The sequence below is a fragment of the Epinephelus lanceolatus genome, chromosome 19, assembly GCF_041903045.1.
Source record: "Epinephelus lanceolatus isolate andai-2023 chromosome 19, ASM4190304v1, whole genome shotgun sequence".
In the NCBI taxonomy this organism is placed as follows: Eukaryota; Metazoa; Chordata; class Actinopteri; order Perciformes; family Serranidae; genus Epinephelus; species Epinephelus lanceolatus.
In genome coordinates, this window is record NC_135752.1 from 5,557,161 (window position 1) to 5,585,111 (window position 27,951).

Genomic DNA, 27,951 nt, shown 5'->3' on the forward strand with positions numbered 1-27,951 from the left:
TATGACAAGTGGGAACTTTATTGAAAAGCAATACATTTAAATCTGCTATTCATTCATAGAAAATACAAAGGTACCATCATCAGGCCCTGCAGCTGGCTGTGCCGTCAATACTCTGCTGAGCCCTCTGACAGGAGACACCATTTTCTAAACCTGACTGATGTATCTTTAAGCTGCCTTTAAATCCTTCAATCATCCAAGCAGAGTCAATACTCTGCTGCTTTATATCTACATGGTATCTGCTCAGGCTAAACTACAGTGGCTGGCCTCACTGGCTTGATGGAAAACTTCATGAGTGACATGTCCTGCTCAGTTGTCCAACCACCATCACTGTCTTTTAAAAAACAGACAAGCAACACATTGTTGCATTAATGTAAATTGATTAATAAATATATAATACAATAAACATTAAACATACATTTACAATGTGAAATAAAACGATTACATTTAAATATCAAACACATAAAGTGTACTTCTTCACTTTTACAGCAGGAAGCTTTCTTTCAGTCTCTTTTAGTTCTGTGAAGCTTTATAATATGACACATATCAAAGTGTTCACTTTGTTTTTCACAATCAGGTGTCTGGATTCAGTCTCAGACAGAGCTCGTAGTTGTTGTCAGGAGCTGTAAGGTCAGAAACAAAATTTCAATGTGAAATTCCTGAAGTCTCATCTTTCTCTGAACATTTAGAAAAAATAAATGCAGGAAACAGTCTTGGAAAAAAAAAATCATCTGCACAATAACTTGAAACACTTTTTAATCTGCAGCATAAAGTGTGTTTTAGATCAGTTGAAATAGAATAAAAGTAAGTTTTACTTACGAGGTGGGGGACTTTTGGCTGAAATCAGGAATAAAAGACAAATCAGTTCAGTTACAGCTGTAAATGCCAGAATATCTTCTGTCACCTTTTCCTCACTGAATGTGTTCCCCTCTTCTACTCACTCTGACTCAAAAATAAATCCATTCTACCCTTTTGTTTCATCCTGACTTTATTTCTTTACTGATCTCTTCTCTCCCACATCATTGTGGTATAGTCACATTATCATGACTAACAGGCTCTGAGCCTTGAGACGCTTCCTGTTGGTTGCTTCAAATCATAGGTGCAGGGAACTGATGCTTATTTATTCAGTTCAAATGCAACCTGGATAACAGAACTGAAAAAGTCAGTTTAGCAGATGATGTTTGCATTTTTCTCTCTCACCTGTCTTCCTTTTGTAAACAATGAATGCAATGGCAGTGATGAAGACGAGAGCAAGAACAGCCACTGCAGCAGTGATGAGGACGGTCACGTTTCCAGGCCTCTCTGTTGAACAAACAAACAAACAAACAAAACTTGTTTTGTAGGTTTCATCATTGCCCTTGTTCTGTATTAATTCTGAGTTCAGTAAAGAATGGACAGGCAGCACAAAGCTGTCACTTGTGTGGTAAAGACAATGTGATGTATAAAATTCTTTCAAACTTTCTATGACTTTGTTAAGTCCTGTTAAGCTTACATGATCTGACCGGTGATCCTGGGTGAGAATGTGCATTGGTTTGATTACATTCTTTAACTGCCTTATTATTATTAGTTCTTAACTTCCCTCAGTCTTACCCCAGTTGGTCCTGATCACTGCTTTGTCCAGTTTGGTGATGATGTCATCCTTCACACCAGAGAGATGAAACACACAGTCGTATCTCCTCCAGTCTTCAGGTGGGACTGATGAAAGGTTCAGGTCAACACTCATCTGGAAGGTTCCATCATGATTGGGGAGGATCTCTCCGTGGTCCACGTCCTCATGAATCTCCTCTCCATCTTTCCTCCAGAACATCATGGCGCTATATGGGTAGAAACCTGTAGCGTGGCAGCTGACTGGAGAGGAGGGAGACTTCTGGAGGAGAGACACTGAGGGAAGGTCTGCAGAGAGAGAGAGAGTTTTTAAACACTCATTTATTCAAATAAAATTGTTCTTCATTTACAATAGTTGGTAACAAAGACAATGGGAGTCTGTCTGGGATAATACACATTTAATTTAGCTCTTGGCAGTGGGGCAGCGGTCATGCACTTATGGGAGATTTGGGGGTTTATAGCTGTCATTTGCCTCTCCTGATGGCGCGCCCCTGACTATGAGGCCTATAAACCCAGTACACTGCACACATATTCATACAGATGGAAACCAGATGGCATGGAGAACTACCAACATGCATCTGAAAATCCCCATTATTAAATCTTTTTTTTTCTTAGTAAAATGTTTCCCTAAAATAATGATGATGATAAGCCTGTTGAAGACAAAATTAATATTTTTTTGATTAATTAGCATTATTATAAAATTTGAAAACCAACACAAATAAACAATAACAAATGGTTTGACAGCTATTTCAACAGCGGCTGGAGCCTATCACAGCTGACATTAGGCGAGATGCTGGGTACACCCTGAACAGGCCGTCAAACTATCACAGGGCTGACCACTAAATTTAAATTGGCTGTACTCTGACTTTTTAAAATAATTCTAGTACTTTCCCTGGCATATGGAATAAATAACATTAATTTATTATTATTTTAACCTGGAAAAGCTTTTCAAAAAAAAAAAAAAAAACAGTTTTATCAATGACCAAAATGTTATGAATAAATGCTGGATTGGATTCCTACTAAACTCTGCTACAACAGAATACAAAAATACCCTCAACACACCTTTTCTAAGTCCCTCCTCTTTTCCTTCTGGGCTCCAATATCACAACAATTTATCGATAGCCAGAAAACGTTCATTATATCTGTAAGAATATGTGTCACCCTGAACTAATGAATGTAAGTTTCTACAATAAGGAGACTAACGTCAGGTTAGGACCATGGTCTGTACTCAGTAATAAATACATAGAGCACTTCACTGATCCTTTGACAGGGAAAAGGGGACAATTAGAATTAATCTTAAAATTCACACTCCAATTACAATCTGGCTAAAAATCTTCCAATTTGTTTTGGAACCAATAATTTTCTATGGTAGCCAGATTTTGGGACCAACATTTAATCATGAATTTGACAAATTGGACAAAACAAGTTCTGCAAAAACTCACTGCATGTCCAGTGAAAGAAACCAAATAATGCCTGTAGAGCAGTACCTCATACTGAAACTGCGAAAGAGCAATTAAATTTTACAATCACCTGAAAAACAGTGACCCAGAACAATTCATATTCATTGTAATGTAACTGAATATCACAGACTGCAGTGTTTTTGTGTACATTGTTGTTCCATCATGAAACTATGTCAGGTCATGTGATTCTACCTGTTCTCAGCAGGACGCTCCTCCCAAAGTTCAGATGCTTCCTCAGCCATTCAGGACAAAACTGGGTGAGGTAATTCTTCCAAAGCTCATTTCTGGCTCTCTGTCTGTCCCAGAAGTGTTTGGTGATGACAGCTTGTGGTTTTGAAGCCACCCATGACTCTGTGTCTAAGTCAAATGTTAGGAAGTCTGCTCCATCATAACCATACTGTTGATACCCATGAACCCTTTCAGTCTCATCATCCCATTCACAACCATGCATTTTCTGTAGAATGTGGACACCTGAGAAAGACAGAGACGAAGACAAAAAACAGAGTGAGATCACAGCCCAGTCATCTATTATCAGTTGATATCACATGTTTACCACAGAGACACACTCAGACACCAGAACAGAGGATCTACACCTTCTGCTGTTACTGGCATGATGAAAGCCACTTACAGCCAATCACCATCTGGACAGTGTGGACGTCTTAGAGAGAGACACAGAGGCAGAGACTGCTGGAAACACAGTGACACCCTGACACATACTTTTTGAACCACAGAGACACACTGCCTCCACTGCGACTAACAGCCATTTGAATACTGATAATACTCATCTGATACTGTCAGGTGGGAAGGACACACTGTGGTCAGTACAGCAGAGTCGTGCTGTTAAACTCTTTGTGATCTGAATGAGACATTCACCTCGTCATCCTGTCAGCCAGCTTCATTAAAACACATTGCTACTCCACTCCTTTAGTAAACCAGGCAGAGTTTTATGGACCACTTTACTGTTGACAGCTCAGTAAAATTATTCTGATCTCATCTAGTGGAGATAAACTGTTAATGATCTCTGTTGGTTATTATGGGATGGACAGAAACACTGTATCAGTGTCGTATAGCAGAATCCAGTCGTCTCAGTCTCAGTAACGTTTGTGTATGACTGTGTATTCAGGAGAAACAATTACATACTTCCAGTTTGGTTTAAGCGCTGCTTCAAAATGTGGAATTCTTCTTTAAAGACTTGCTGGTACACCCTACACTCCTGTGTGTACAACTGCCAGTACTGTGGATCCTCTTCTTTTAATTTTTCCATCCAGTCCTGTTTGGCTAATGCTGTCTTGATTCTGCTGTCACAGTAACCCGCCTGAACATCATCAATCAGCATAACAGCCACAACCTCTGGGAAGTTGTGGGACTCTGGGACTCCAGAGGATGCAGTGAAGAAAACCTTCATAGAGTGCTTTGCTGGAAGACAAACAAGTTTTCAGTTTTTTTTTTTTTTAAATTACATGCACATATTTAATGCCAGAACATTATTACTACTAATCATAAGTTTGTTGAAAAACATTATTTGGATTTTAGTTCAATCAAAATGTGCCAAAAAAAGAAAATAAAACAGTAAGACCCTGTTTCTGTGTTTAATCATTTATTGGAAACTGTGCAAGATTCTAATAACTCCATAAGAAACCCAGCAGTTACAGGACACATCTCACTGTGTTATCACTAATGTATTCAGTATGATTCAGACAGTCTAGTCAAGTAGAAAGTGAAAGTGAAACTAAATTACAAACGTGCCCTGGAGACGAGCTTTTTTTATTCCTGGGATGGCGAGGGTATGACCCGCCCTACTCTGCCTCTGAATGGCTCATACTTATATTCTTACCCTTACTGTCACCAATCACAATCCTCATGCCTAAACCTAAGCAATGCAACCCTAGCCTTGCGTCACCAGGCTCTTCATATAAAGTGCCGTAGAAGGCAACGACTACGAGCCAATGAGAGAAGGAGTAGGGCGGGTCATGGCTTTGCCATCATAGGGAAAGGAATAGCGGTCCTGGAGCAAAATACTCTCTGTATTTGAAGTAAAGCGTTAAAATATGATCTTACCTGGAGATGAAACATGACAGAAGAGAAGCAACAAAAGTAACTTTATCATCTTGTTTTGATAAAGACTTGTGGGTAAAGGACCGAGCTGGTCCAACTGTTATGTCCTCTGTTCATGCAGTGCCTGTGGGAGTGTCTGCTCCGACTCAACTCAGTTAGGGACTGTACCAAACTTACTCTGGTGGGGAGGGGGGTGGAACTCCTGTTTCATTAAAAAAAAAAACAAAGCAAGACCATGTAGCATTAAACCATGTCAGACCATCAAGACCATGTGGTCAATTCTGTAAACACAAATACCAAAAAAGCATCTTAGGAATGTATGGGCAAATTAAAATAGGTATCTGATATTGGATACTTCTACTGTTATTATACACATATGATTATTGTCACATCTGTATACTATCATAATATATATATATATATATATATATATATATATATATATATATATATATATATATACATTCAACATATTGTACCACAAAGGCTGTAATTAGAATTATAATATTATTACTTTAATTAATGTTGTTGTAAGCTATTATCATTACAGTCTGTCCTGCATCTCTCTCTCTGTCTCATTGTGTCATATGCATTACTGTTAATTTATTATGTTGATCTGTTCTGTATGACATCTATTGCACGTCAGTCCGTCCTGGAAGAGGGATCCCTTCTCAGTTGCTCTTCCTGAGGTTTCTACCGATTTTTTCCCGTTAAAGGTTTTTTTGGGGGAGTTTTTCCTTATCCGCTGTGAGGGTCATAAGGACAGAGGGATGTCATATGCTGTAAAGCCCTCTGAGGCAAATTGTGATTTGTGATATTGGGCTTTATAAATAAAATTGATTGATTGATTGATTGATGTTTATAGCTATAATTAAATTAGTGCTGATACATTAACCTGTATATTCACATTTTGTTGTAGTTGTAGCATTATATAATAATGTACGTATATAGTGCTTGACATTTTATAACATCACATCCAAAATATATCATGGTATTACAGATTTTTTTGCATTAAAGTTTTTTATCTGATCTTCTCTTACAACATGTAATCCGTAAAGTAACAATGTATTAATGATAAAATGAAATAATAAAAAATACAATAGTTTCTTTGACACGTAGTGGAGCACAAATATAAAGTAACATATAATGGAAATGTCCAACTGTAGTACAAATACCTCAAAATTGTACTTGTGTGTAGTATTTAAGTAAATGTACTTTTATATTTTTTCACATTACATTTTCAGTTACCAACTACGCTATTCATTAACTCCGTAGATGAACTAATGCCATAACAAGATTATTAAGATGTTTCCACATTTTTATGGGTCAAAGGTGGAGTCCTCTATTGTCATCCGTCAATACAAAACTGTCAATCATTGTAAAAAATTCTGCTTCTCTTTTAATATTTATTTTGTTACTTCTGCTCATGAATCCATATCTAAATATTTTTTAATGTTAAGTGGCTGTTGTTGCAGATTCACTTAGGCTACTGTGGAAGCTGATAACACATTAACAAACACTGAGTGAATGAATGACTTTATTTTGAAACGAAACAAAACAAAACAAAACATAAAGAAATAAACAAGACAAGGATAGCAGCGCCTGAAAAGAAGTGGGTACAAGTAAAACTTATATGTCTCTTCCCCTTTCTTACATTTCTTCTTTTAACTCATATTATATCAACAATTTCCCAAATTTATTTACAACTATATAAAACTATCCCCAGTCAATTTACCACCCAATTAAACAAATAGGTAATAAACCCAGTTTATTTACATCCCAAGTACCACCCAGTGTTAAATAAATAAATAACACAAATAATGTTCAAAGCAAAAAACGATTTACTACCAGGAAACATTCAGGAATTGTTCAGTGAGCGAGAAAGGGGTTATAATCTAAGGGGTAAATCTAATACACTGCCATACGCACAACTAGGAAAAGTTTTTGTTTATCAATTTGTTGGGTGAGATTATGGAACAGCTTTACTGTGGAGTTGAAGGAATGCACAAATATGAAACAATTTAAAATAATGTACAAAAACACGGTGTTCACTATGTACAGGGAGGAAGGAGGTATTGAAAATCACTAGGTGTCATATGGGTTACTGGTTATTTGGCTGTTTTCTGTGAATTGTCTGTGTTCTGTGTTATCTTGTTTATTTTGTTATGTGTATGTGTGTGGCATTCTAGAGATAACAAATTATCAAATGAATAACATAAACATAAACAAATAACAATGTACTGTAAAATTACTAATATTAGTATTAGTTTCTAATGAATATTAGAAGATTAGTGGAGGTATATAGTAATGTATTTGTTACAAATATATTACGAGAATTATGAAGCTATTTAATAATACATTTAAAAAAAGTCATTTTGTATTGATATATAACTTAATCTATGACTGACATGGGATATTATATTTTCTGTAATTCAGGGGTGAGTATAGAAGTTTTACTACTTCTCACTCCTTTTCGAATATGTGCATTTATTTTTCACTCTGGCTATCATTTATTTATTTTTTTTTTTCATGTTCATTTGTTGTTATGCTTCTGTTATACTTACTTTCCTTGGTTTTATATTATTTGCATATATTCAAAATAATCTTATCAAAAATAAAAAATAAATAAAATAAATAAATAAATATGCACTCTTACGCAACCTTTCCTCACAGATATGTCCAAAAATATTTTTGTATAGTTTTTAAAGATTATTTTTTGGGGGCTTTTGCCTTTAATAGACAGGACAGTGTGAAATGGGGAGAGAGAGAGTTGAGGAATGACATGCAGCAAAGGGTTGCAAGCCAGAGTCGAGCTCGCGACCGCTGCGGTGAGGCATCACCTCTATACATGGGGCGCCGGCGCTATCCACTAAGCTACCGACACCCCTTTCGTAGAGTTTTCAAAAATGTATTTCTATTTGTGCTTTGTTTCAACTCATCAAGCAGCCCATTCCACAAGTCCACCCCATACACTGAAATACAGACTCTTCTTAGTTGTACAAACACATTGTTTTTTAAAATTCACAATCATTAACAGATTAAAATGACTACAAACTCAAAAATGAATACAAATAAAAAGCAAAAAAAAAGCTCAACTACACACACACACACACACACACACACTTAAAGTGCAGTACTTCAGAAAACAACAGATTCTAAAAATAGGAATTCATAATAGCAACAACAACAACAATAAAAAAAATGTTACAACAGATAGAGAGATAACATAAATTTAAATACACATTAAGAGATTACAGAGCAACTGCAGAAGATGTAAGAGGCCGAACAGTTTCATTTTGTACAAGCAGGCCAGTAATATATATATTTTATGTACAAGCACTAGGAATTAGTATTTTGTTTTATGATACACTGGAGAGACAAGAGTATAGCTGGGGTTCACTCCAGAGTCTTCAACAGTGTGTTTCTAGAGTGGAAACTTTACACAGAAGTCAGCTCAAGGGTTGGACTTCCTACTGATCACCATCAAAGACAGATGACTGCCTAGTACCTAATGATATAGACTAGATAAAGTCCAATACTAATAAGTGTTCCAGAGAGAGTCTGCAGGAACAGCTGGACAGTAGCATCACTTCTCTCCAGATGTTGATAGGAGAGGATTTTTCTCCACAGGTGTGCTTCTGTTAGCTCTGACTGTCACTTCAATGATCTTGTTTGTAGTGTAAATCAGTTCATGCTTGGCAGTCTGACTTATCCTGTAGGGGTATAGGGGGACAAATTATATACCGTAAAACTTAAATTAAAAGCTAATGGTGCGTTCCAGGCAGGCTTTTGAACTTGTAAGTCACGACTTCAAGTCACGAGTTACGACTTTGTAGTGTTCCAGGAAAGTTACGGCAAACTGCCAGTTACTTCCTGTTTAACGTTGAACATGGCGAACCGTTTGTTTGTGCTTCCCCATTATTTCTATCGCCAAAGGTGCCTGCTCCTTGCTCATTTGAGTGAAACGGAGGAGGAGAAACGGCGCATAAGATCACAGATGCTATTATACTTTTTATTTTACGTTATCTGTGTTTGGAAACGTATTTTGTATTGATTATTCTTGCACTGGAAACCAGCTGTTAGAACGGCTGCCAATAATGCGTTAACATTAGGGTTATTTTATGTCTATTTCTCACCATGTAAGTTATCACCTGCAGCAACACCGCATCCATGGGGCTGCCATTGTTGTATAGAGGAATAAGGTAATTGGTTTAGAGGGCTGTGTGACGTCAGAAAGCGTAACTGGGAGTACATCGATCTGGTACGAGTTCACGGGGGGGAAGTTAGAGGTTTGACTGCTGTTCCAGTGCACTTTCACGGGTTACGGGTTGTGAAAACACGAGTTACGGGTTGCCTGGAACGCACCATTAGTCCCAGCACCCAGTCCTTTTCACTAGCCCAGTGTGACTACACATTTTGACAAAAGCCTGTCTCAATTAGAGGCCTGGTCTGGTTGCCAAGCAGTTCATTTTTTAATAGATGCTCTTTGGATGTATACAACTGGGTTGTTGGCTACCTCAAATTATGTGTCCATTCCTCAATTAACCTGTAAGTTATTCATATTCCTTTAGTCCTAAGGGTCCTCAGACCAAAAGAATCAAAAGGGTTTTCATACAAATGAATGCAAGTGGTGAGTATTGTTTTAACAGAACAAAGTGGTATTGTGTTGGTATGCTGGGTGTCGGAATCCAGATAATCTTGAGCCAGATCCTCTTAATCTAACTGCCCATTTAATCAGTCCACATTTAGCTCACATTTTTAACCAAATCTTTTTAACTGGCATCATTCCACCTTCTTGGAAAAGCGCATTTGTATCTCCCCTACATAAAAATGGTGACATCTCTGACCTCAATAATTACTGTCCAATATCCAAACAGCACAATTACAGCTGCAGTTTCAGTCATAGATAAAATTGTCTCCTCCCTGGATAATAAACAGTTTTGTGCTGCTCTTTTCATTGACCTCTCAAAAGTAGTAGCCATTAGAGAATAATCGGCCAAAAGTTGGCCGATTGACGCCGATTTTACCACTTATATTTTCATCACTAAAAAAAATGCAGGGAATATGGTGTTTTACTTATTTTATTTCCCGGAGGTTTACTGCCTTTTTGCACTACATATTTTTGATTTATTTTATGTTTGAATTGTTTTTATGCTGCTTGCCCCACATAACAAAATACCTCAGTCTTTTGCAGTTACTTTTTTATTGTCTGTTTTCAAAGATGTTTACTAAAAAAGTTGTAATTTTTGCACTATAACCTACCTCTGTTAAACTGGCAACAATAAGAAGAACTCTGGTACTGTGATCATACATGTGAATGTCTTAATTCATTTAGACTTTGCATGATTATTTTATTTCCCAGAGGTTTGCTGCCTTTTTGCACATCATATTTTTGATCTATTTTGTGTTCAAATTGTTCATATGCTGCTTGTTTCACACAATTTCTGATAATAAAAGTATTTGAAAATAGTAAAATGTTCATCCTTCAATTTATATCTTTGTAACGAGTGTTTGAACTATATTTAAGCCATCAAAAGCAGGTATTGCGGGGGGTTTTAAATTGAAAAACATAAAAATTTAATCGGCCGATATATCGGTTATCAGATTTTTTTATTCCATAATATCAGAATCTGCATCAGCCCCAAAAAATCCATATCGGTCGGGCCCTACTCAAAAGCATTCGATACTGTTGATCATAAAATTCTACTTCTTAAATTACAGTCCATAGGCTTAGATATTTTTTCACTTAACTGGTTCCACTCTTACCTCACTGACAGAACTCAAGACTGTTGTCGCTGACGGTGCTCAATCAAGTCCACTCACTATCAGAAACAGGGTGCCACAGGGGTCTATCCTTGGACCATTGCTATTTACATTATGCATTAATAAATTAATAAGGGTGCTTTTTTCCAGCTCTGAAACATCTCCAAAATCAAACCTTTCCTTTCTTCAAACCACTTAAAAACCATCACAAATGCCTTGATCACCTCCCGACTAGACTATGGCAATGCATTATATCTGGGTGTCCCTAAATCTTCCTAGTCACGCCTGCAGCTTGTCCAGAATGCTGCTGCAAGACTGATAACTGGCACAAGGAAAACAGACACCATAACACCTGTGCTGGCATCCCTGCACTGGTTACCAGTCAATTACAGGATTGGATTCAAGGTTTTATTGTTTGTTTTTAAAGCTGTTAATGGCCTTGTTCCCCAATATATTTCTAAGCTCTTATGTCCCCTTTTAAATTCCAGAGCACTCAGATCTTCAAACCAGCAGCTTCTGGCTGTGCCTCGATCGAGGCTAAAGGGTAATGGGGATCGTGCGTTCACTGTGGCTGCACCCAAACTTTGGAACAGTCTACCTCTCTCCATTAATGATTCCCCATCTGTGGACACTTTTAAGGCAAGACTTAAGACCCACTTTTACTCCAAAGCTTTTGAGCGCTCTTAAACTCTTATCCCCCATTTTAGGTCTTTTGTATTTCCACTCTCCAATTTGGGATTGTACTGCTACGTATTTTGATCTCTGCACTTTGTTATTCTTTGACTTTACCTTTATTGTACAGCACTTTGGTCAACCTAGGTTGTTTTTAAAAGTGCTTTATAAATAAATTTGATTTGATTTGATTTGGTAACATAATTCTCCCAAATCAATATTTTACGTCCACTTTTTTGCTGATGATTGTATCTTATATGCCCCTGGTTCTACCCCATCCCAAGCCCTGACTCATCTACAGACTGCCTTTGATGCCCTACAATTATCCCTCAAAAACCACAGACTAGTTTACCACAAATATGTGGTATTTTTCATAAAGGAAAACTTACTGTTTGCAGGTCTGAATCCTGAAACACAGATGAGAGATTACAGAATTAAATGTGAAGAAAAATCCAGAATTTATGAAGCAAAACTCTTTTGCATGTCTTGTATATTTCACAGATTTCTGCTTTGAATGTAAAGGTAGAGAGCAGCTCTTCTACATCATATACAGTACATCTGTTGAGGACTTCTATGTTCTTTCGCCGGTAAACTACTAACCATCAGCCAGCTCACACTTTTTTTCAAAATATTGATCCTTTCCAGAGTAAACATAATGGGGATTTTTATCCTTGCGTTGAACCTGCATGTTAAATCAAACAGTGGAGAAAAAAAACTTACCATGATTGTTACTCCTGCAGATGCAGAGTCCAGTGATGCAGAGTGTCAGCAGCAGCAGTCCTACAACAACTCCAATAACAGCACCAGCAGGAAACTGTGAGGGAGAAACTGGAACCACAACAGGACAGTCACACTTTGTCTCTACTACTGGATGGAGATTAATATGTTTACTCTAAGATGACTGTGATGACTATAATGTTATCAGAACTGATAGAAATAATGACCACAACTGTATAACATTCACTCAGTATACCTACAAACATAATGTAGCACTGCTAAGATTGCCAACCCCATCACGTTTGGAAACAAATGCATGCTTGTAAATAAATGTTTCATCAGATGGAGAGAAGTTGCTGCAGTTTCTCTGACTGGAAAACTGTGCACAACAGACTACAGTCACCCAAGTTGTTGTTTACTATGAAAATAAGACAAGGAAGAAAAGGATATGAATTTGTAAATCACTACCACCCTGTTAGCCTGAGGTTAAAGATTAAGCTCTAAAAACCAGTGCCAAGAGTTAACTTCCTAACAACTCGTCTACATTTGTAGTTATGATCCAGCTTTAATGGACAAAGATTATAAAAAAACACATTAAAAAAACAAACAAACAAACAAAAAAACCAAACAAACAAGTGTTTTCAATTTTTCATCAGTCTTACCCCAGTTGGTCCTGATCACTGCTTTGTCCAATTTGGTGATGATGTTGTCTTTCACACCAGAGAGATGAAACACACAGTCGTACCTCCTCCAGTCTTCAGGTGGGACTGATGAAAGGTTCAGGTCAACACTCATCTGGAAGGATCCATCATGGTTGGGGAGGATCTCTCCATGGTCCACGTCCTCATGAATCTCCTCTCCATCTTTCCTCCAGAACATCATGGCTCTGTTAGGGTAGAAACCTGTAGCGTGGCAGCTGACTGGAGAGGAGGGAGACTTCTGGAGGAGAGACACTGAGGGAACGTCTGCACAGATAGAGGGAGAAAGAGAGAGGAGAGAGAAAAAAAGACCATTACAGGCAGTTACAATTTGGAAGTGAATAATCTGAGAAATAAAGGGCAATTTCTTCACACCTACTTTTACCAACTTGATCTTGGCTAAAAATATTCCCACCCATTACTGAACCAAGTTTACTATATGGTAATGAAGTGTAGGGCCTCCTGACAAACACAAACTATGAGAAGGGGGATAAACACGCTTTTGAAACCCTGCACACTAAAATATGTGCATCCTCGGAGTCCCCAGAATAACAACGAACAATGGATGTCACGCTTAATTAAGCAAATTTCCACTTTAAATCAGAATCCAGACAAATTCTTTAATCAAATCCGGTGAGCCCAAGTCCTAATGTTACAGAGCTCCAGACGGTGGAGAGGGCTGGTTCTTTAGGCTCAGCTTCTAAAAGGTACAGGGTCTCAGCACAGCCCTCAATTAACTTTGTCAAACACAGGTCATCCTATCTTACAAATCTCAAAGTACACTTCAGTGCAATGTAGCACTGAACAGACAAACTGAGTGGTAGATTATCAGGCAGCATCAGCAACGAGAAACTGAGAGTGACATTAACTGAACACTGACTGAGTGACCATAGTTATAACTCATAAAAGGGCGATCATACTCAAAAGTGGTACTACTGTATCATTAAAGAATAAACGTTTAAAACTGAGGAGGCATTTTGTGTCTATGAAATCACATCAGGCCATACCTGTTTTCTGCAAAGAGCTCTTTCCATAGTTTACATACTCCTTAAGGTTCTCAATGCACTCGTGTCTAAGGGCATACTTCCAAAATATACTGTTGTATCTATCTGTGTCCCACTCGTGTTTGGTGAAAACAGCCTGTTGTTTTGGAGCGATCCATGTCTCTGTCTCCAGGTCCAATGATATGAGGTCTTCTCCATCATAGCCATAATGAAGATTACCATTGACCTCATCAGTCTCATCGTCCCATTCACAGCCATTCATCCTCTGGAAAATGTGAATACCTGAGGGAGGGAGAGAGCCTTTTAACTTCCTGTCTGAAAAAGGTCTGGCAGCATAAGGTCAATAACACCAGTCACGTAGCTGCTTACAATTCCAAATGGAGACTATATATGTTTGCATCTTTACAGCAAGCAAAAATGGAAAAACATTTCATCAGTAAAAAGTGAACACATACCTCCAGTTTCATTAAAACGCTGCATCAAACTCTCTATGGTGGCTTTGAAGGTGTGCTGGTTACCCAGACAGATAGTAGTGTACCATGCCAAATGGTGAGGATTGTTTTGGAATAATTTATCCATCCAGTCTGTTGTGACCTGAGGTACTTGTCCAATGCTGTCAAAGTAACCTATCTGAACTCCATCAACTGAAGTAACAGCCACAAACTCTGGGATGTCTCTGATTCCATGGGAATAACTGAGCACATACTTCAGGGAGTGTTTCACTGTAGAATAAAAGCAGTTTTGAGTTAGGCCACTTTGTTTTTACACTCTTTTTGTTTTTGTACTTTTAGCTCGACTTTGGTCTGAACCAGCTTCTTAGAAAAATATCTGTCTTTTTAGCTGCTGGATGCTCCCCTTTCTTCAACCAGCTACTTGCTTCCTTTTGTCCATTTGCTGTTTGATGCTCTGTTGGCAGTAAGCAGTCTGTTTATCAGAGCCTGTTTACTAAAAGCAGACAGACTGAAACAGGAAATGTACTGGTTAAACAAGACACGGAGTTAATAAGCTAAAAGCTATAGCTGCAGAGTTGGGTGAAAATGTGCATGGGGTGTATTGTAAAGTATTATTCCAAATTTAAAGACTGTGAAGGGTGGTGTAGTTTTTTTTAATTCTATGTTCAAAACCAAAAACACAAAAGAAGTGTCAGGAATATATTACACAGTGTGAACTTATATGTTAGCATGTCTGGCTGGCTAGTTTAACGTTACAACCTACAGTAGTAATATGATCTACAAATAGAATTATGCTTCTCCAGATACAAACATAACGTCTTTGCAAATCCACACAGAGAAGGGTGGTGCATTATGGGTAACTGTAGGTTGCAGAGACTCACAGAGGGAGAATTGTCTCACTGCTAATCTCACGTCTCAGGACCCCAGGACTGTGAACAAATGGGGAGCGTGTGGGGTCGCTATAACTGAGCTGCCATTAGTGTTCTTTTTTGTTTCATTAGTATAAAGAGATACTTTTCTATTACATTACTATCTATATACCAGATAATCATGCTGGGTTACCTTGAATTCATTAGGTAAACTTTGTTTTTCTTGCATGCCTCCATGGAAAACAGCAAACATATTGATTTTTTAATTAGTGTTTAACGACAGCAAAACTAAACTATGCACAAAAAGTAAGGAAATTTGTGTTTGGTAGATTATTTCTTTGTTGTAACAATGCTTCTTGGCAATACATCTTATACTGTTGGAAAGCCAGTTTATTTCCCTTTCTAATGGTGCCACATTTGTAAGGAACATGCATTTGTGGGATGAGCAGCAGAGCTGAGTATGTGGGTTGTGCCCATGAAATATTTGCCAACTCTTCTCTGCCAATGCCAAACAGCTTTTTTTTTTGCTGTTGACTCTTGTTTGGTGTTGTTTGGTGGATTGGATGATTGAAGTCTGAAGAAACAAGACATAATTGGCAATTTAACAATTTATTCATTTAACAAACAGGAGCCTCAGTAGCATGTGGAAGAACCATACACAGCCACAACAGTCTGGCACCTCCTCTTCATGCTGGTCACCAGCCTGGTGACACACTGCTGTGGGATGGTATCCCATTCTTCAACCAGCATTTGTCGCAAGTCAGCCAACGTGGTTGTGTTGGTCACTCTGGCACTAACAGCACCTCCAAGTTGATCCCATAAGTGTTCAGTGGGGTTGAGGTCAGGACTGCTGGCAGGCCATTCCATCCTCTCCACTCCCAAATTCTGGAGGTAGTCTCTGATAAACCCCTCTCTGTGGGGGCGAGCGTTGTCATCTTGGAGGACAGAGTTTGGTCCCAGCCTGTGGAGATATGGGATTGCCACTGGTTGCAGAATTTCATCTCGATATCGCTCTGCATTGTGATTGCCTCCAATAAGGTGCCAATCAGACACCTGATTGCACCTGGGGGTACCAGAAGCTCAAAACATGAGCCAATAGCAACAGCAAATAAAAGCTGTTTGGCATTGGCAGAGAAGACTTGGCAAATTTTTCATGGGCGCAACCCACATACTCAGCTCTGCTGCTCATCCCACAAATGCATGTTCCTTACAAATGTGGCACCATTAAAAAGGGAAATAAACAGGCTTTCCAATGGTATAAGATTTATTGCCAAGGAGCAGAGTCCTGCACTGGGTCGGGTACCCGCAAAAACAGCTGATTTGCGGGTGGTTTTAAAAAAAAAATTTTTTTTCCCGGGTTCAGATCTGGGTGGAAAAAATAAAATGTGGGTCAAATCGCGGGTTTTAGATAAACACATCAAAATTAATATAAAATACTAAACTACAGATAACTATCTCGGTCATTATTTACTCTCTGTAGATCGCTTCTGCTATTTCGCAACGGTCATTGGTTCAGCTGTTTACACGCATTTCACCATCTAATAACACAATTTGTGATTGGACGACAGAATCAACATGGCTGCCACCGTCTAACAAGGGCCGCTTCCAAAACAGTAAATAATTTTTTAGGTATTTGAGAAATAAGTGGATAAAACGTACAACTATCACTTGATAATGTTTCTGAAGTGTTTCCCTGATGGATTACTTCTCTCCTCGATGGATTCTAAAAACATGTGACGGCTTGTAACTGCTGAACATCGCTCTGGACAGAAAGTAAGTCTATTAATACACATGTAAAGTTCCTTTATATAGATTAAAAGTAGGGTTGGGTACCGTTCATAATTGAACCGATACGGTACCGGTACCGGTATCTGGAATTACCAAACGGTACCTTATTTCGATACTTTTTCGATACTTTTTAACCCTATGGGCCCTAGGCCTTTTTGGGGTATTTTTACTGCCTTTACTTTTAAGCTCATATCACAGTCATTATAAAGGCTACATACACATGCTATATCTTGTTTTTTTCAGGTCAATCGGGGCTAACCAGATTTGCCATCATTTCATGTTCTTCTATGTGCCTGTATTTTATATTAATTTTTATATCAATGAAAAAAACAAATCTATGTGCCTAAATTCTTACATTTTTACATGTATCTCACCATAGCAAGTTGGAAAAAGACATATTCTGACATATATGAAGAGGGGAGACTCTCTGGAATCTTGGAATCTGGCAATATAAGGACCATGATGCTGGGACATTCTGTCACTTCACAGCTGTCCAAAACATGTGGTTTGTGCCAGGCGGACATGTTTGCCAGTCTTTTTTCATTATTGCAAGAAATTCCATTGACTCATTCACAAGTCAAAAATGTGTTTTATCTGAAAGAAACATGCAATATTTACATCTGAGATCATAGAAAAATAGTCAACCAAGTGCAATGATGTCCTCCAAGATCATATTTGTTTTTCAGTTTCAGTTATATATTGGGGAGACATTTTGGGCATTGGTGGGGGGGCATGTCCCCCTCAATGTATATGGTGACTACGGCCCTGTCAGCATGCATTAGGCTGCAGTTGTCTGGGTGCGCAAAGGTGAAGTGGCTGGTCTTGTCATACAAAGGTTGATGGAGTGTCAACTGGGCAATATGGAGATATGTGCATCTTGAAAGCCGGACTACAAATGTGGATAGACAGGGAGAAACACATGCAAGCCTAAGACGTGGTAAGATACGATATTCCTCACTATATGAAGTGACTGATAACAAGATCTGTATAATGGATTGTAAAGAAATTTGTCAGGTTTTTATTTTGTAGACAATTGATCTGGATTTAGAGCGTGATGGGATGACGGCACAATGATGTGTGTGGTATCCCTGGAAAGCTCTGCTCCTGCGCTTTCATGTGATATGCGTGGCATTTCTGTGCGAGCCTGCGTTCGCGAGTAATCCATCCAAGAGTAATGTGTGTGCAAAGCTGTATGAAAGCTCTGTTATACATCATTTTATTGTAATTTTTCGCTGTGAAAACATTGGATTACCGACAAGTGCTTGGCCTTGTCAGAAAGCTATAATTCTGCTGTTTCCGCTGATATGCGTGGCTTCTCGCTATGACGCGCGGTCGTGGAGAAAATCCACAGAGAAGAACGGGTGTGAATTTGGACGCACTATGCATCGTTCGGGCCCATAGTCTAAACTTCTCAGAACATTTAGGAACAGTGCTGCACGTTAACTTTTGCATATTGTTTTTGTCGCCATTGTTGCTGAGTCTGAGGTACCAGTCATGTGCTCTTGCTCCGCCTCCACCTCCACCTCAGGTACCGAAATTTGGCACCGTTTCATTTTAAGTGAATCGGTACTCGGTAGTACCGACGTGAGTTTCGGTACCCAACCCTAATTAAAAGTTTAAAGCATTAAACGTAACAAACAAGCGCTTTTACACTCGTATGGGAGAAGAACACAGAGGGTTGATGATGGAGCTGAAGTCTCGTTTTTATTGTGAGAGCTGCTTCATTCAGGTCGTTGTTTACTCACTGGCACCTTAACTGTGGCGATATGCTGTTCAATATTCAGCCAATATGACCCAAAATGATTATTTTAAATCCGGGTTACGGGTCGGACCGGGTTGCGGTACTAATTGGCCTGATGCGCGGGTTTGCGCTTCGGGTGCGGTTTTGTACGTCCCGGTCGGGGCAGGGCGGATCTTGAAAATTGGACCCGTGCAGGACTCTGCCAAGGAGCATTGTTACAACAAAGAAATAATCTACCAAACACAAATTTCCTTACTTTTTGTGCTTAGTTCATATCAAAACATCAGTTTACCTACTCTCACCCAACTAGTGCAGTATATTTCAGGTTTACCCATTTATCCCTTTGTATGCTCAGTACTTCCCAAATGCATGCATTTTCGCAAAAAAAACTGAGTATTGGAGTCTGACTTTGAAGAGCGCATAGGTTTCACTTTCAGTTCAGTTTTAAATCTTAAGATTTTAATTAAAATGCACATGCACTGGGCATACAACTGGATAAATGAGACTTGGATTACACTACACGAGTTGTGCAAGAGTTTTTAAACAGATGTTTAGATATTGTTGTTAAAAGTGGTCACCAATCAATCAAGTTGTCTTCATAAATTTGAGATAACACAGCATGAATAACTCATATCTATATATATATAATGGTAATTTTGTGGGTGATGTATTTTTTTAATGTCATGTTTATGTCTGACCTATTGTGCAATCAATTCAACTGTTGATGTACATTAACAACCGAAGATCAGTTTAATCTCAGACCTTGTTAAAATGTTAAAGGGTGCAGGATAACTTCACTGATAGCTGCAGAAATGAGACATTAACACCTGTACTACAGCTTCTCACTGAGCTCTGTCACAGCCCGGCTCAAGGCAAGGACAAAGAGGAGAGGACCAAACATGGCTTTTAACTTAATATTCATTTTAACAAAATATAAGGTAAACAATGATAATATAAAGTAAGTAAATCAGTAACATCAGAAGGGTTTGGCGTGTTGGATGAGCGTACCGTTAAGTGTTTTGAACAAACAGGGCTGTGCTGCCCATAGGGCAGGTTAGGCAAATGCTATAGGTGCCAGCCTGCCAGAGGGTGCCAGGGAGTGAGGTGTTCTTTTTTTTTTTTTTCTTCCCCATTCTATTCGAAAAATTAGACAAGAATACACTACAAAACAACAACAGTACATATAGCCATACGTCTTTAAATAATAATGAAATAATATTTCTAATTTAAATTTCTGCCTGCCTGGCATCCTTCTGCCTCTCTGGCAGGCAGCATCAATTTCGCCACAGTCCCTAACCGCGCCCCCCTCCCCCCTGCTACCTGCCGTCTTCTGTAATGTGATGCTGCTGAGTGACAAATTGACAGTCGGGTGCCATCTTCATGAAGGGGCGCAGTACAAAAAAAAAAAAAAGAAAAGAAGAAGAGGAGAAATGTGAACAAGACCGAGGTAATGATGTGATGTGATGAAACACTTCATTTAAAATGGTAGAAACACAACCTAAGTTACAGTTACTTAAGCACTTGCAAGCTTAGGTCAGCTCATTAGCCGCTAATGGTTAGTGGTTAGGCTAGGCTACTACTACATAACGTTAATGTCACTGCGACTTCATTAGCCACTTGTTTTAGGTATACGTTCAACATTCAGCAAGAGTTAATGTCAGTTAATGTTGCTCCCATCTTAGAGAAAGTTGGAAATAAAGACTCATAGTGTTTGGGGGAATGAATAAGCAACATAATTTAATATATTGGCCTATCTTTTCTTTTAATGTTTAGTGTGCTGCTGCGCAAACCACTCATTGTTTACCAATCAGGCATATATTCATATACTGTATATTTATGTTTTCCAATTTTCAGATTTGTGCAATTTGTGATGTTACAGTTGCATTTTTTATATTTTGGCTGTTTGCTGTGTTTAAAATGTCAGTAGATCAAGGCAGGCTGTAATGTTAGGTGCTATTATGGTTATGCCATGATGATTTCACAATCAACAGCTATTTGATCAATATATTGTAAAAGCCCAGTTTGTCAGATATACGTATCTCCTCATTTTAGATGCACTTCTGAAGTATTTGACCCCCACCTCTGCAAATCCTGGGCCTAATGTAACTGCAGCCACCTTATCCACCTTAGACTCACAAGTCAGTCTTTAGACGCTTTGCTTAACTAAAGACTGATGTCTTTCTCCCTGATTTTGTGTTTAGATGGGCAGATACAATTTCAGAGTTTAAAAGAACTCCCTATGTTGCAGAACCAATAGTAAATCCGCAGGGCGGTCCTTCGGTGGCTCGCTGAACTCTTGTGCTCGTAAACATAGTCCGACTGTGTTAAATGTTTTAAACAAAGTCGCTGTAAGTCCTTCATTTCCACAATCTTGTGGACTGAGCACACGTTTGATAAAACGGAGTTAAATCTCTCGGCATCCATTTTCAAGCTGTCTGTGTGTTTATGTCCTGCGGCACCAGCAAATATCTTGCCTAGGGTGCCAAATTGGTCAGGCACGGCCCTGTGAACAAAGAAAAACAATCTGCTCAGGGAGACAGAGAAATAACTGAGTGAATCCACCAGCTTATGTGGGTTCTCATTTCTACAGTTCAAAGTCAGGCTGTTCGCTACGGGGTGCTGTTTGTAAAGTGGCTCACACTGAAATTAACAGCAACATTTTGCCACGTTTAGCTTCAAACAGCGTTTAAAAAAGTGGTGTGAATTTTTTAAAGTCACTTTTTACCACATTTACAGCAATATTTGAAATATGTTAAATATAATGTCACAGTTAAATCCAGGCTCTGGATGTTGTAGGGGTGTTTTGGTTGACACGCCTCTGCAACACTGCATGGACATCGGGGGCAGTGCCTCTGGAGTGGCATACCGGGGTGGTGGTCCCCATCTTCAAGAAAGGGGACCAGAGGGTGTGTTCCAACTACAGGGGGATCACACTCCTCAGCCTACCCGGTAAGGTCTACTCCAGGGTGCTGGAGAAGAGGGTCCGGTCGATAGTTGAACCTCAGATTGAGGAGGAGCAATGTGGTTTTCGTCTCAGACGCAGAACCGTGGACCAGCTCTTTACCCTCGCCAGGGTGCTGGAGGGGGCATGGGAGTTCGTCCAAACAGTCCACATGTGTTTTGTGGATTTGGAGAAGGCTTACGACCGTGTCCCCAGGGGCATCCTGTGGGGGGTGCTCCAGGAGTATGGGGTTGGTGGCCCCTTGCTAGGGGTCATCCAGTCCCTGTACCGAAGGAGCGTGAGTCTGGTTAGCGTGGCCGGCAGTAATTCGGACCTGTTCCTGGTGAGAGCTGGACTCCGCCAGGGCTGCCCTTTGCCACCGGTTCTGTTCATAACTTTTATAGACAGAATTTCTAGGTGCAGCCGAGTGGTGGAGGGTGTCAGTTTCGGTGACGGGAGGATCTCGTCCCTGCTTTTTGCGGATGACGTGGTCCTCCTAGCTCCATCGAACAGTGACCTCCAGCTCTTGCTGGGACGGTTCGCAGCCGAGTGTGAAGCGGCTGGGATGAGAATCAGCACCTCCAAGTCTGAGGCCATGGTCCTCAGCCGGAAAAGTGTGGATTGCCCACTCCAGGTTGGGGGGGAGGTCCTGCCTCAGGTGGAGGAGTTTAAGTATTTCGGGATCTTGTTCACGAGTGAGGGTAGGATGGAGCGGGAGATTGACAGGCAGATTGGGGTGGCACCAGCAGTGATGCAGGCGCTTAACTGGTCCGTTGTAGTGAAAAGGGAGCTTAGCCAGAAAGCTAGGCTCTCGATTTCCCGGTCAATCTACGTTCCAACCCTCACCTATGGTCACGAGCTCTGGGTAGTGACTGACTCTGCAGGGTGGCTGGGCTCAGCCTTAGAGATAGGGTGAGGAGCTCGGACATCCGGGAGGGACTCGGATATCTGAGCTGCTCCTCCACTTCGAGAGGAGCCAGTTGAGGTGGTTCGGGCATCTGGTAAGGATGCCTCCCAGACGCCTCCCTTGGGAGGTATTCCAAGCATGTCCAACCGGGAGGAGACCTCAGGGCCACCCCAGGACACGCTGGAGGGATTACATCACCCGGCTGGCCTGGGAACGCCTCGGGGTTCCCTCGGAAGAGCTGATGGAAGTGGCTGGGGAGAGGACTGTCTGGGCTTCTTTGCTGAGGCTGCTGCCCCCGCGACCCGGACCCGGATAAGCAGAGGACGATGAGTACGAGTACGAGTTCAATCTAAATATTACAAGTTAAACTTAAACATTAAATCTAAGTGTTAAATCTCAATGTCACATCTAAATCTAAATGTTAAATCTAAATGCTAAGTCTAAATCTAAATCTAAATCGGTGGCTAAATTACTAGCTAATATGCAAATGAACACTGCCGGTCAGCGGAAGTACCTAAATACCAAAGTACCAAAATGGTCAGACTGTGTATATAGCATCAAATAACGAATTAAAACCAAACTAATCAGAGAAAATGAACATACATCAGCGTGATAAACACTACCTAAAATGACAAAAAACATGTTTGGGGAAATTTTATTTGGCGTGTATTTTGAGTTTTTAGTGTCCCATCTGAATTTCAACAGTGCTGGTTTGTGTCATTTTAGGTAGTTCTTATCACGCTGGTGTATGTTCAAGCGTCCATTTTCACAGATTAGTTTTAATTCGTTATTTGATGCTATAAACACAGTCTGACCACCTGGGCTTTTATTTTGGTACTTCAGGCAACCGGAAGTGTGCATTTGCATATTGGCTAAATATTTAGTTTCACCAACCACATTTAGATTTAACATTTAACATTTACATTTAACATTTAACATTCAAATTTAACATTTAACATTTACATTTAACATTTAGGTTTAACATTTAATATTTAGATTTAACTGTGACATTATATTTAACATATTTCAAATATTGCTGTAAATGTGGTAAAAAGTGACAAAAATATTCACACCACTTTTTTAAACGTTGTTAGAAGCTAAATGTGGCAAAATGTTGCTGTTGATTTCAGTGTGAGCCACTTTACAAACAGCAACCCATAGTTCTCTGCACCACTATAAATACAACAAGAGTAAAAACAACATTTAAGTAAGATCTGGGCGGAAAACAGCTTTGGTTAATGGTAACTGCTGTAAGGAGTTACAAATGGTGAGAGAATGCAAAATGCATTTGGCATTTTTTGCACCGACTAAAACCAAAAAATATCAAATCTATGTTTTAAATATTAGTGTTTTAGTTTTCAGATAGGATGAAATAATATGTAAAAAGCTTACTGTATAAACGTGCACTGCAGGCCTGCAGAGAATAAGTACACTCACTCAACATTGCATAATAGTCGTCTAACAAAAATGTTCCTAAAACCTAACCTACGGAATAGGACGATAACTTTTCAGTGACATGAAGTCCACTTGTGATTGCTAAGTATAAAGGTATATAACTTGTGTCAGTTTCAGTGGCGGCTCCTGCCAAATTTCTCAGGGGGGGGAATTGTTGTGATGATGGCTGAGGTGACCCGTTCAATGGGTAAATTTGAATTAATTTGGTTCTACAATGACTGAACAATCCAATGTGGTCATCAACAGACAAATTATCATCAGTTTGCCCACACAAATACCTTTGAATGTGAACAGAGACATGTTTTACCATTAATCAAATAAAATTGAGTAAGGTATTCACTGAGTCATTGTCAGTCTTAATCAGAAAACATTTTATTATAGCTAAGTGGAAATTCATTTTGTGTTCTGATTAAAGAAATAAATGCAGGCATACCCTACAACTTAATACAATGCACATCACATAGTATCACTGCTCTTTGACCTGAGGGGTATTCCAAGTAGGAGGTTCAACAAACTCTGAGTCTAACCCTGAACTCTGACTTGATTTACCCTGAGATGGGAAACTCTGAGTTACCGGTTCCAGAACAGCTGATTTGAGTTAGTTCAGTCAACTCTGAGTATGTTCACTCTGAGTTTAGCCGACAATAAACAGCCATCATCAGTGGAGCTCCGACTCCAAGATTCATCACGGCAACAGGTAAATAAAAGACAGCGCCTCCATTTTAATCCAGTGGATGTAGAGATATTAATGCATGTGTAGAAGACGGTGCATGTTTATCTTTAAAAGAAGAGCCTGAGTCAGAGCGAGGAAAGTGTAAATAAGTTAACCATAAAGTTAATTAAAAATTTTTATTCAGTGTTGTCCGTTTATTCATCATTTATCAGACTTACATTTCCTTAATGAAGATAAAGTGGTGGAATCTGACTGTGTATCAGGCTGTAGATATATTACATTATATTAATAATATATAATAATATATTTGTTCAGATTTAATGTGATGGGGAAAAACACAGCAGGCAGCAACTGAAAAATAGGAAGATTTAAAACATATAGGCTAGGCTATAGATCAAAGACATAAAGACATGACTATAAGCTCACAGTCTGACCCAGTAATAATATGTTTGGTGATTTGCACTTGAAAAGACGTTGAGATTAAAATACAGTAGATTTTAAAATGTTGGACATCTATTTGTATCTTGACTCAACAGCATTCAGTGATTTCAGCTACAAATGTAGTAAATTTAAAGACACTGAAATGCTGCATCACTGCTCACTCAGAAATATTAACATATAATCCCCAATACTAGGCTATAGGAATTATGTTCCATCAGTGCGACCAATGACATCAGTGATAGAGAACATTAGTCATTGATACTACGTGTCTAAAGCTTCATACCGATTTTTAAAATTTAAATAATTTGACCTACACATTATGTGCAATAAACATTTCAGAGCTGCTCTAACAGCCTGACAGTCTGATCCTTGTGCACAGTGTTATAAAAAATAATGAATATAAAAAGGACAGAGGTTTGATTCTGAGCTGAGGGTGAATTCTCGCTGTGTAATATCTGAATGTAAAGACAAAAACTAATGTCCAAAGAAATGACTGATGTGCATAAATTCAGTAACTTAAGACAGTCCTGAGTAACAAACTAATATCCAGCAAGATTTAGACTGTGACAGACTGTAAATCTCCACTAATTAATGAGCTTCAATACAAGCTTTGACACGGACTGAATGAATGAAGAAATCAAACAGCGTGTAAGAGGGAGGAGACAGAGAAAAACTCAGGGTTTATTGAAGAAAACCTGTCAGCGAGCAGGACAGGTTCACAGACTCAGTTGCCATGGTGATTGACTTTGATTTACCTCTCTTTCGGGAACTGAAAACCTAGAGTTTCCCTCACTTCATGGTTAATATACTCAGAGTTTTCACTAAACCCTCTTTCTGGAATACCCCTCTGACCTGAACGTTTTTTTGTTGTTGTTTTTCAGTTTCAGTTATATATTAGGAGGACATTTTGGGCATTTTGGCATGCTAAAGTTGTCTGGATGAAGTGTACTGGTCTTGCCATACAAAGTTTGATGGAGTGTCAACTGGACAATATGGAGATATTTGCATCTTGAAAGCCGGACTACAAATGTGGATAGACAGGGAGAAACACACGCAAGCCTAAGACGTGGTGAGATACGATATTCCTCACTAAAGTGACTGATAACAAGATCTGTATAATGGATTGTAAAGAAATTCATCAGGTTTTTATTTTGTAGACAATTGATCTGGATTTTAGTGGATAGAGTGATGGGATCACAGCACAATGATGTGTCACTGGAAAGCTCTGGTCCTGCGCTTTCATGTGATATGTGTGGCATTTCTGTGCAAGCCTGCATTCGCGAGTAATCCATCCAAGAGTAATGTGTGTGCAGAGCTGTATGAAAGCTTTGTTATACATAATTCTAGAGTATTTTATCGTTTTTTTTTTTCCTTGTGAAAACATTGGACTACTGACAAGTGTCAAGGGTCTTGTTGGAAAGCTACAGTTCCGCTGTTTCACGTGATATGTGTGGCTTCTTCCTATGACGCACGGTCGCAGAGAAAATCCATAGAAGAATAGGTGTGAATTTGGACGCACTATGCGTCGTTCCTTTTTAACCTATATGGTTACAAAGCATTTTGGATCAGCTGGAAACGTTAGCCATGTTGATCTTGAATGTGACCGCTGCGCAGTGGCGCTGCCTCATGTGATGTCGGAATAATCGGAAAAATGAGTTTCTGACCATAAAGCAATATTTCGGTGGAAACGGTTGACGGCGTGTTTTTTAAACATTTTGAGTGATAAAATACAACACATCTTCTTTGTTATGTCCATGATGTATCCACATTAAGACTTAAACGCTCATGAACACACAATGAAGTAAGAACGACTTCCCGACATGGGAAACCAGATCATCAGAGGAGCACATGAATGATACCTGGTGGTGTAGTGCGTATAACGAAAACACTTGGGGGCAAGCCCTCCCGGAACCCATAGAGATTGCACTGGAGCACCTGCATTTAGAAAAAAAAGCCTTTTACATGAATTGGGGTGATTTCCTGTTGATATCGCCCCAAAGGGTCAGAATGCGACTTCTCACTGCGGCTGATTGGATATTCAGAGGCAGGACAAGCTGTTTCAAGTGAAAATTATTAGAATAATTAATATATTGTGTGTATATATGACAATAATGATGATGATAATCATACATTGTTTATCATCATCTTTCTTTTCTTCTGTGGCTCAAGGAGGGGCCCTATCGCCCTATAGCCTGTTGGTCAGCCGCCCCTGCTTGACGCAGTTTCTTTTTTGAGCCCCTCATCTCCTCGAATTTTCCAGTCACCAAATTCGCGTTTACTGATAATCAGCTTCATAAAATGTTTAAAGAAAAATATAATCCACAATCTTACCTGGAGATACAAAGTGGCAGAGGAGAGACAACAGCATCAAGGTCTTCATGTTTGCTCAGAAAAAGCCTTTCGCCCCTTGACAGCGGGCCAGCTGACTTTAAATTCGGTAAAGCTGGACTCACAGATTCGGACTTCGCGGATCAATAACTCATAAACGAGATGTTGTTGGAGCACATAGCCTTCGACACTACCTTCTTCCATTGGTCAACAAGTGAAGCTACAACAAGCTACAACGTAAATTTAATCAGGACAAGCCGTCTTTTCAGCTCGGCCAGTAACATTGATCTCTTTGTACAGCCGACTGTGAGACGAGTGCGCAGGGACCGTCTACAAAGTGCAACACCGAAAAGAGATTTAATAAAATTATTCAATAATTTCAATA

General features: G+C 39.3%; 2 protein-coding genes across 4 annotated transcripts; both read right to left on the reverse strand.

The window, feature by feature from the left end:
* LOC117269307 (class I histocompatibility antigen, F10 alpha chain-like) lies at positions 1–5,260 on the reverse strand. Its single transcript, XM_078162176.1, has 7 exons — positions 5,121–5,260; positions 4,203–4,478; positions 3,255–3,533; positions 1,588–1,890; positions 1,198–1,299; positions 817–834; positions 1–620 (listed from the first exon to the last, which is right to left on the reverse strand). The coding sequence occupies exons 1-7, from the start codon at positions 5,167–5,169 to the stop codon at positions 571–573; spliced, it is 1,077 nt and encodes a 358-aa protein (XP_078018302.1). The 5' UTR covers positions 5,170–5,260; the 3' UTR covers positions 1–570.
* Positions 5,191–27,894, reverse strand: LOC117269309 (major histocompatibility complex class I-related gene protein-like). 3 transcript variants are annotated; one of them, XM_033646249.2, is made up of 7 exons: positions 27,570–27,894; positions 14,427–14,693; positions 13,975–14,253; positions 12,932–13,234; positions 12,273–12,380; positions 11,942–11,959; positions 5,191–5,319 (listed from the first exon to the last, which is right to left on the reverse strand). In XM_033646249.2, exons 1-7 carry the CDS (start codon positions 27,616–27,618, stop codon positions 5,291–5,293), a joined length of 1,053 nt encoding a protein of 350 aa, XP_033502140.1. In that variant the 5' UTR covers positions 27,619–27,894; the 3' UTR covers positions 5,191–5,290. The 3 variants fall into 3 exon arrangements, with proteins under 3 accessions (XP_033502140.1, XP_033502141.1, XP_033502139.1); XM_033646250.2 differs by lacking the exon at positions 5,191–5,319 and adding an exon at positions 6,641–8,830; XM_033646248.2 differs by lacking the exon at positions 5,191–5,319 and having other exon boundaries at positions 6,641–11,959.
* Between the last annotated feature and the right edge of the window lie 57 nt (positions 27,895–27,951).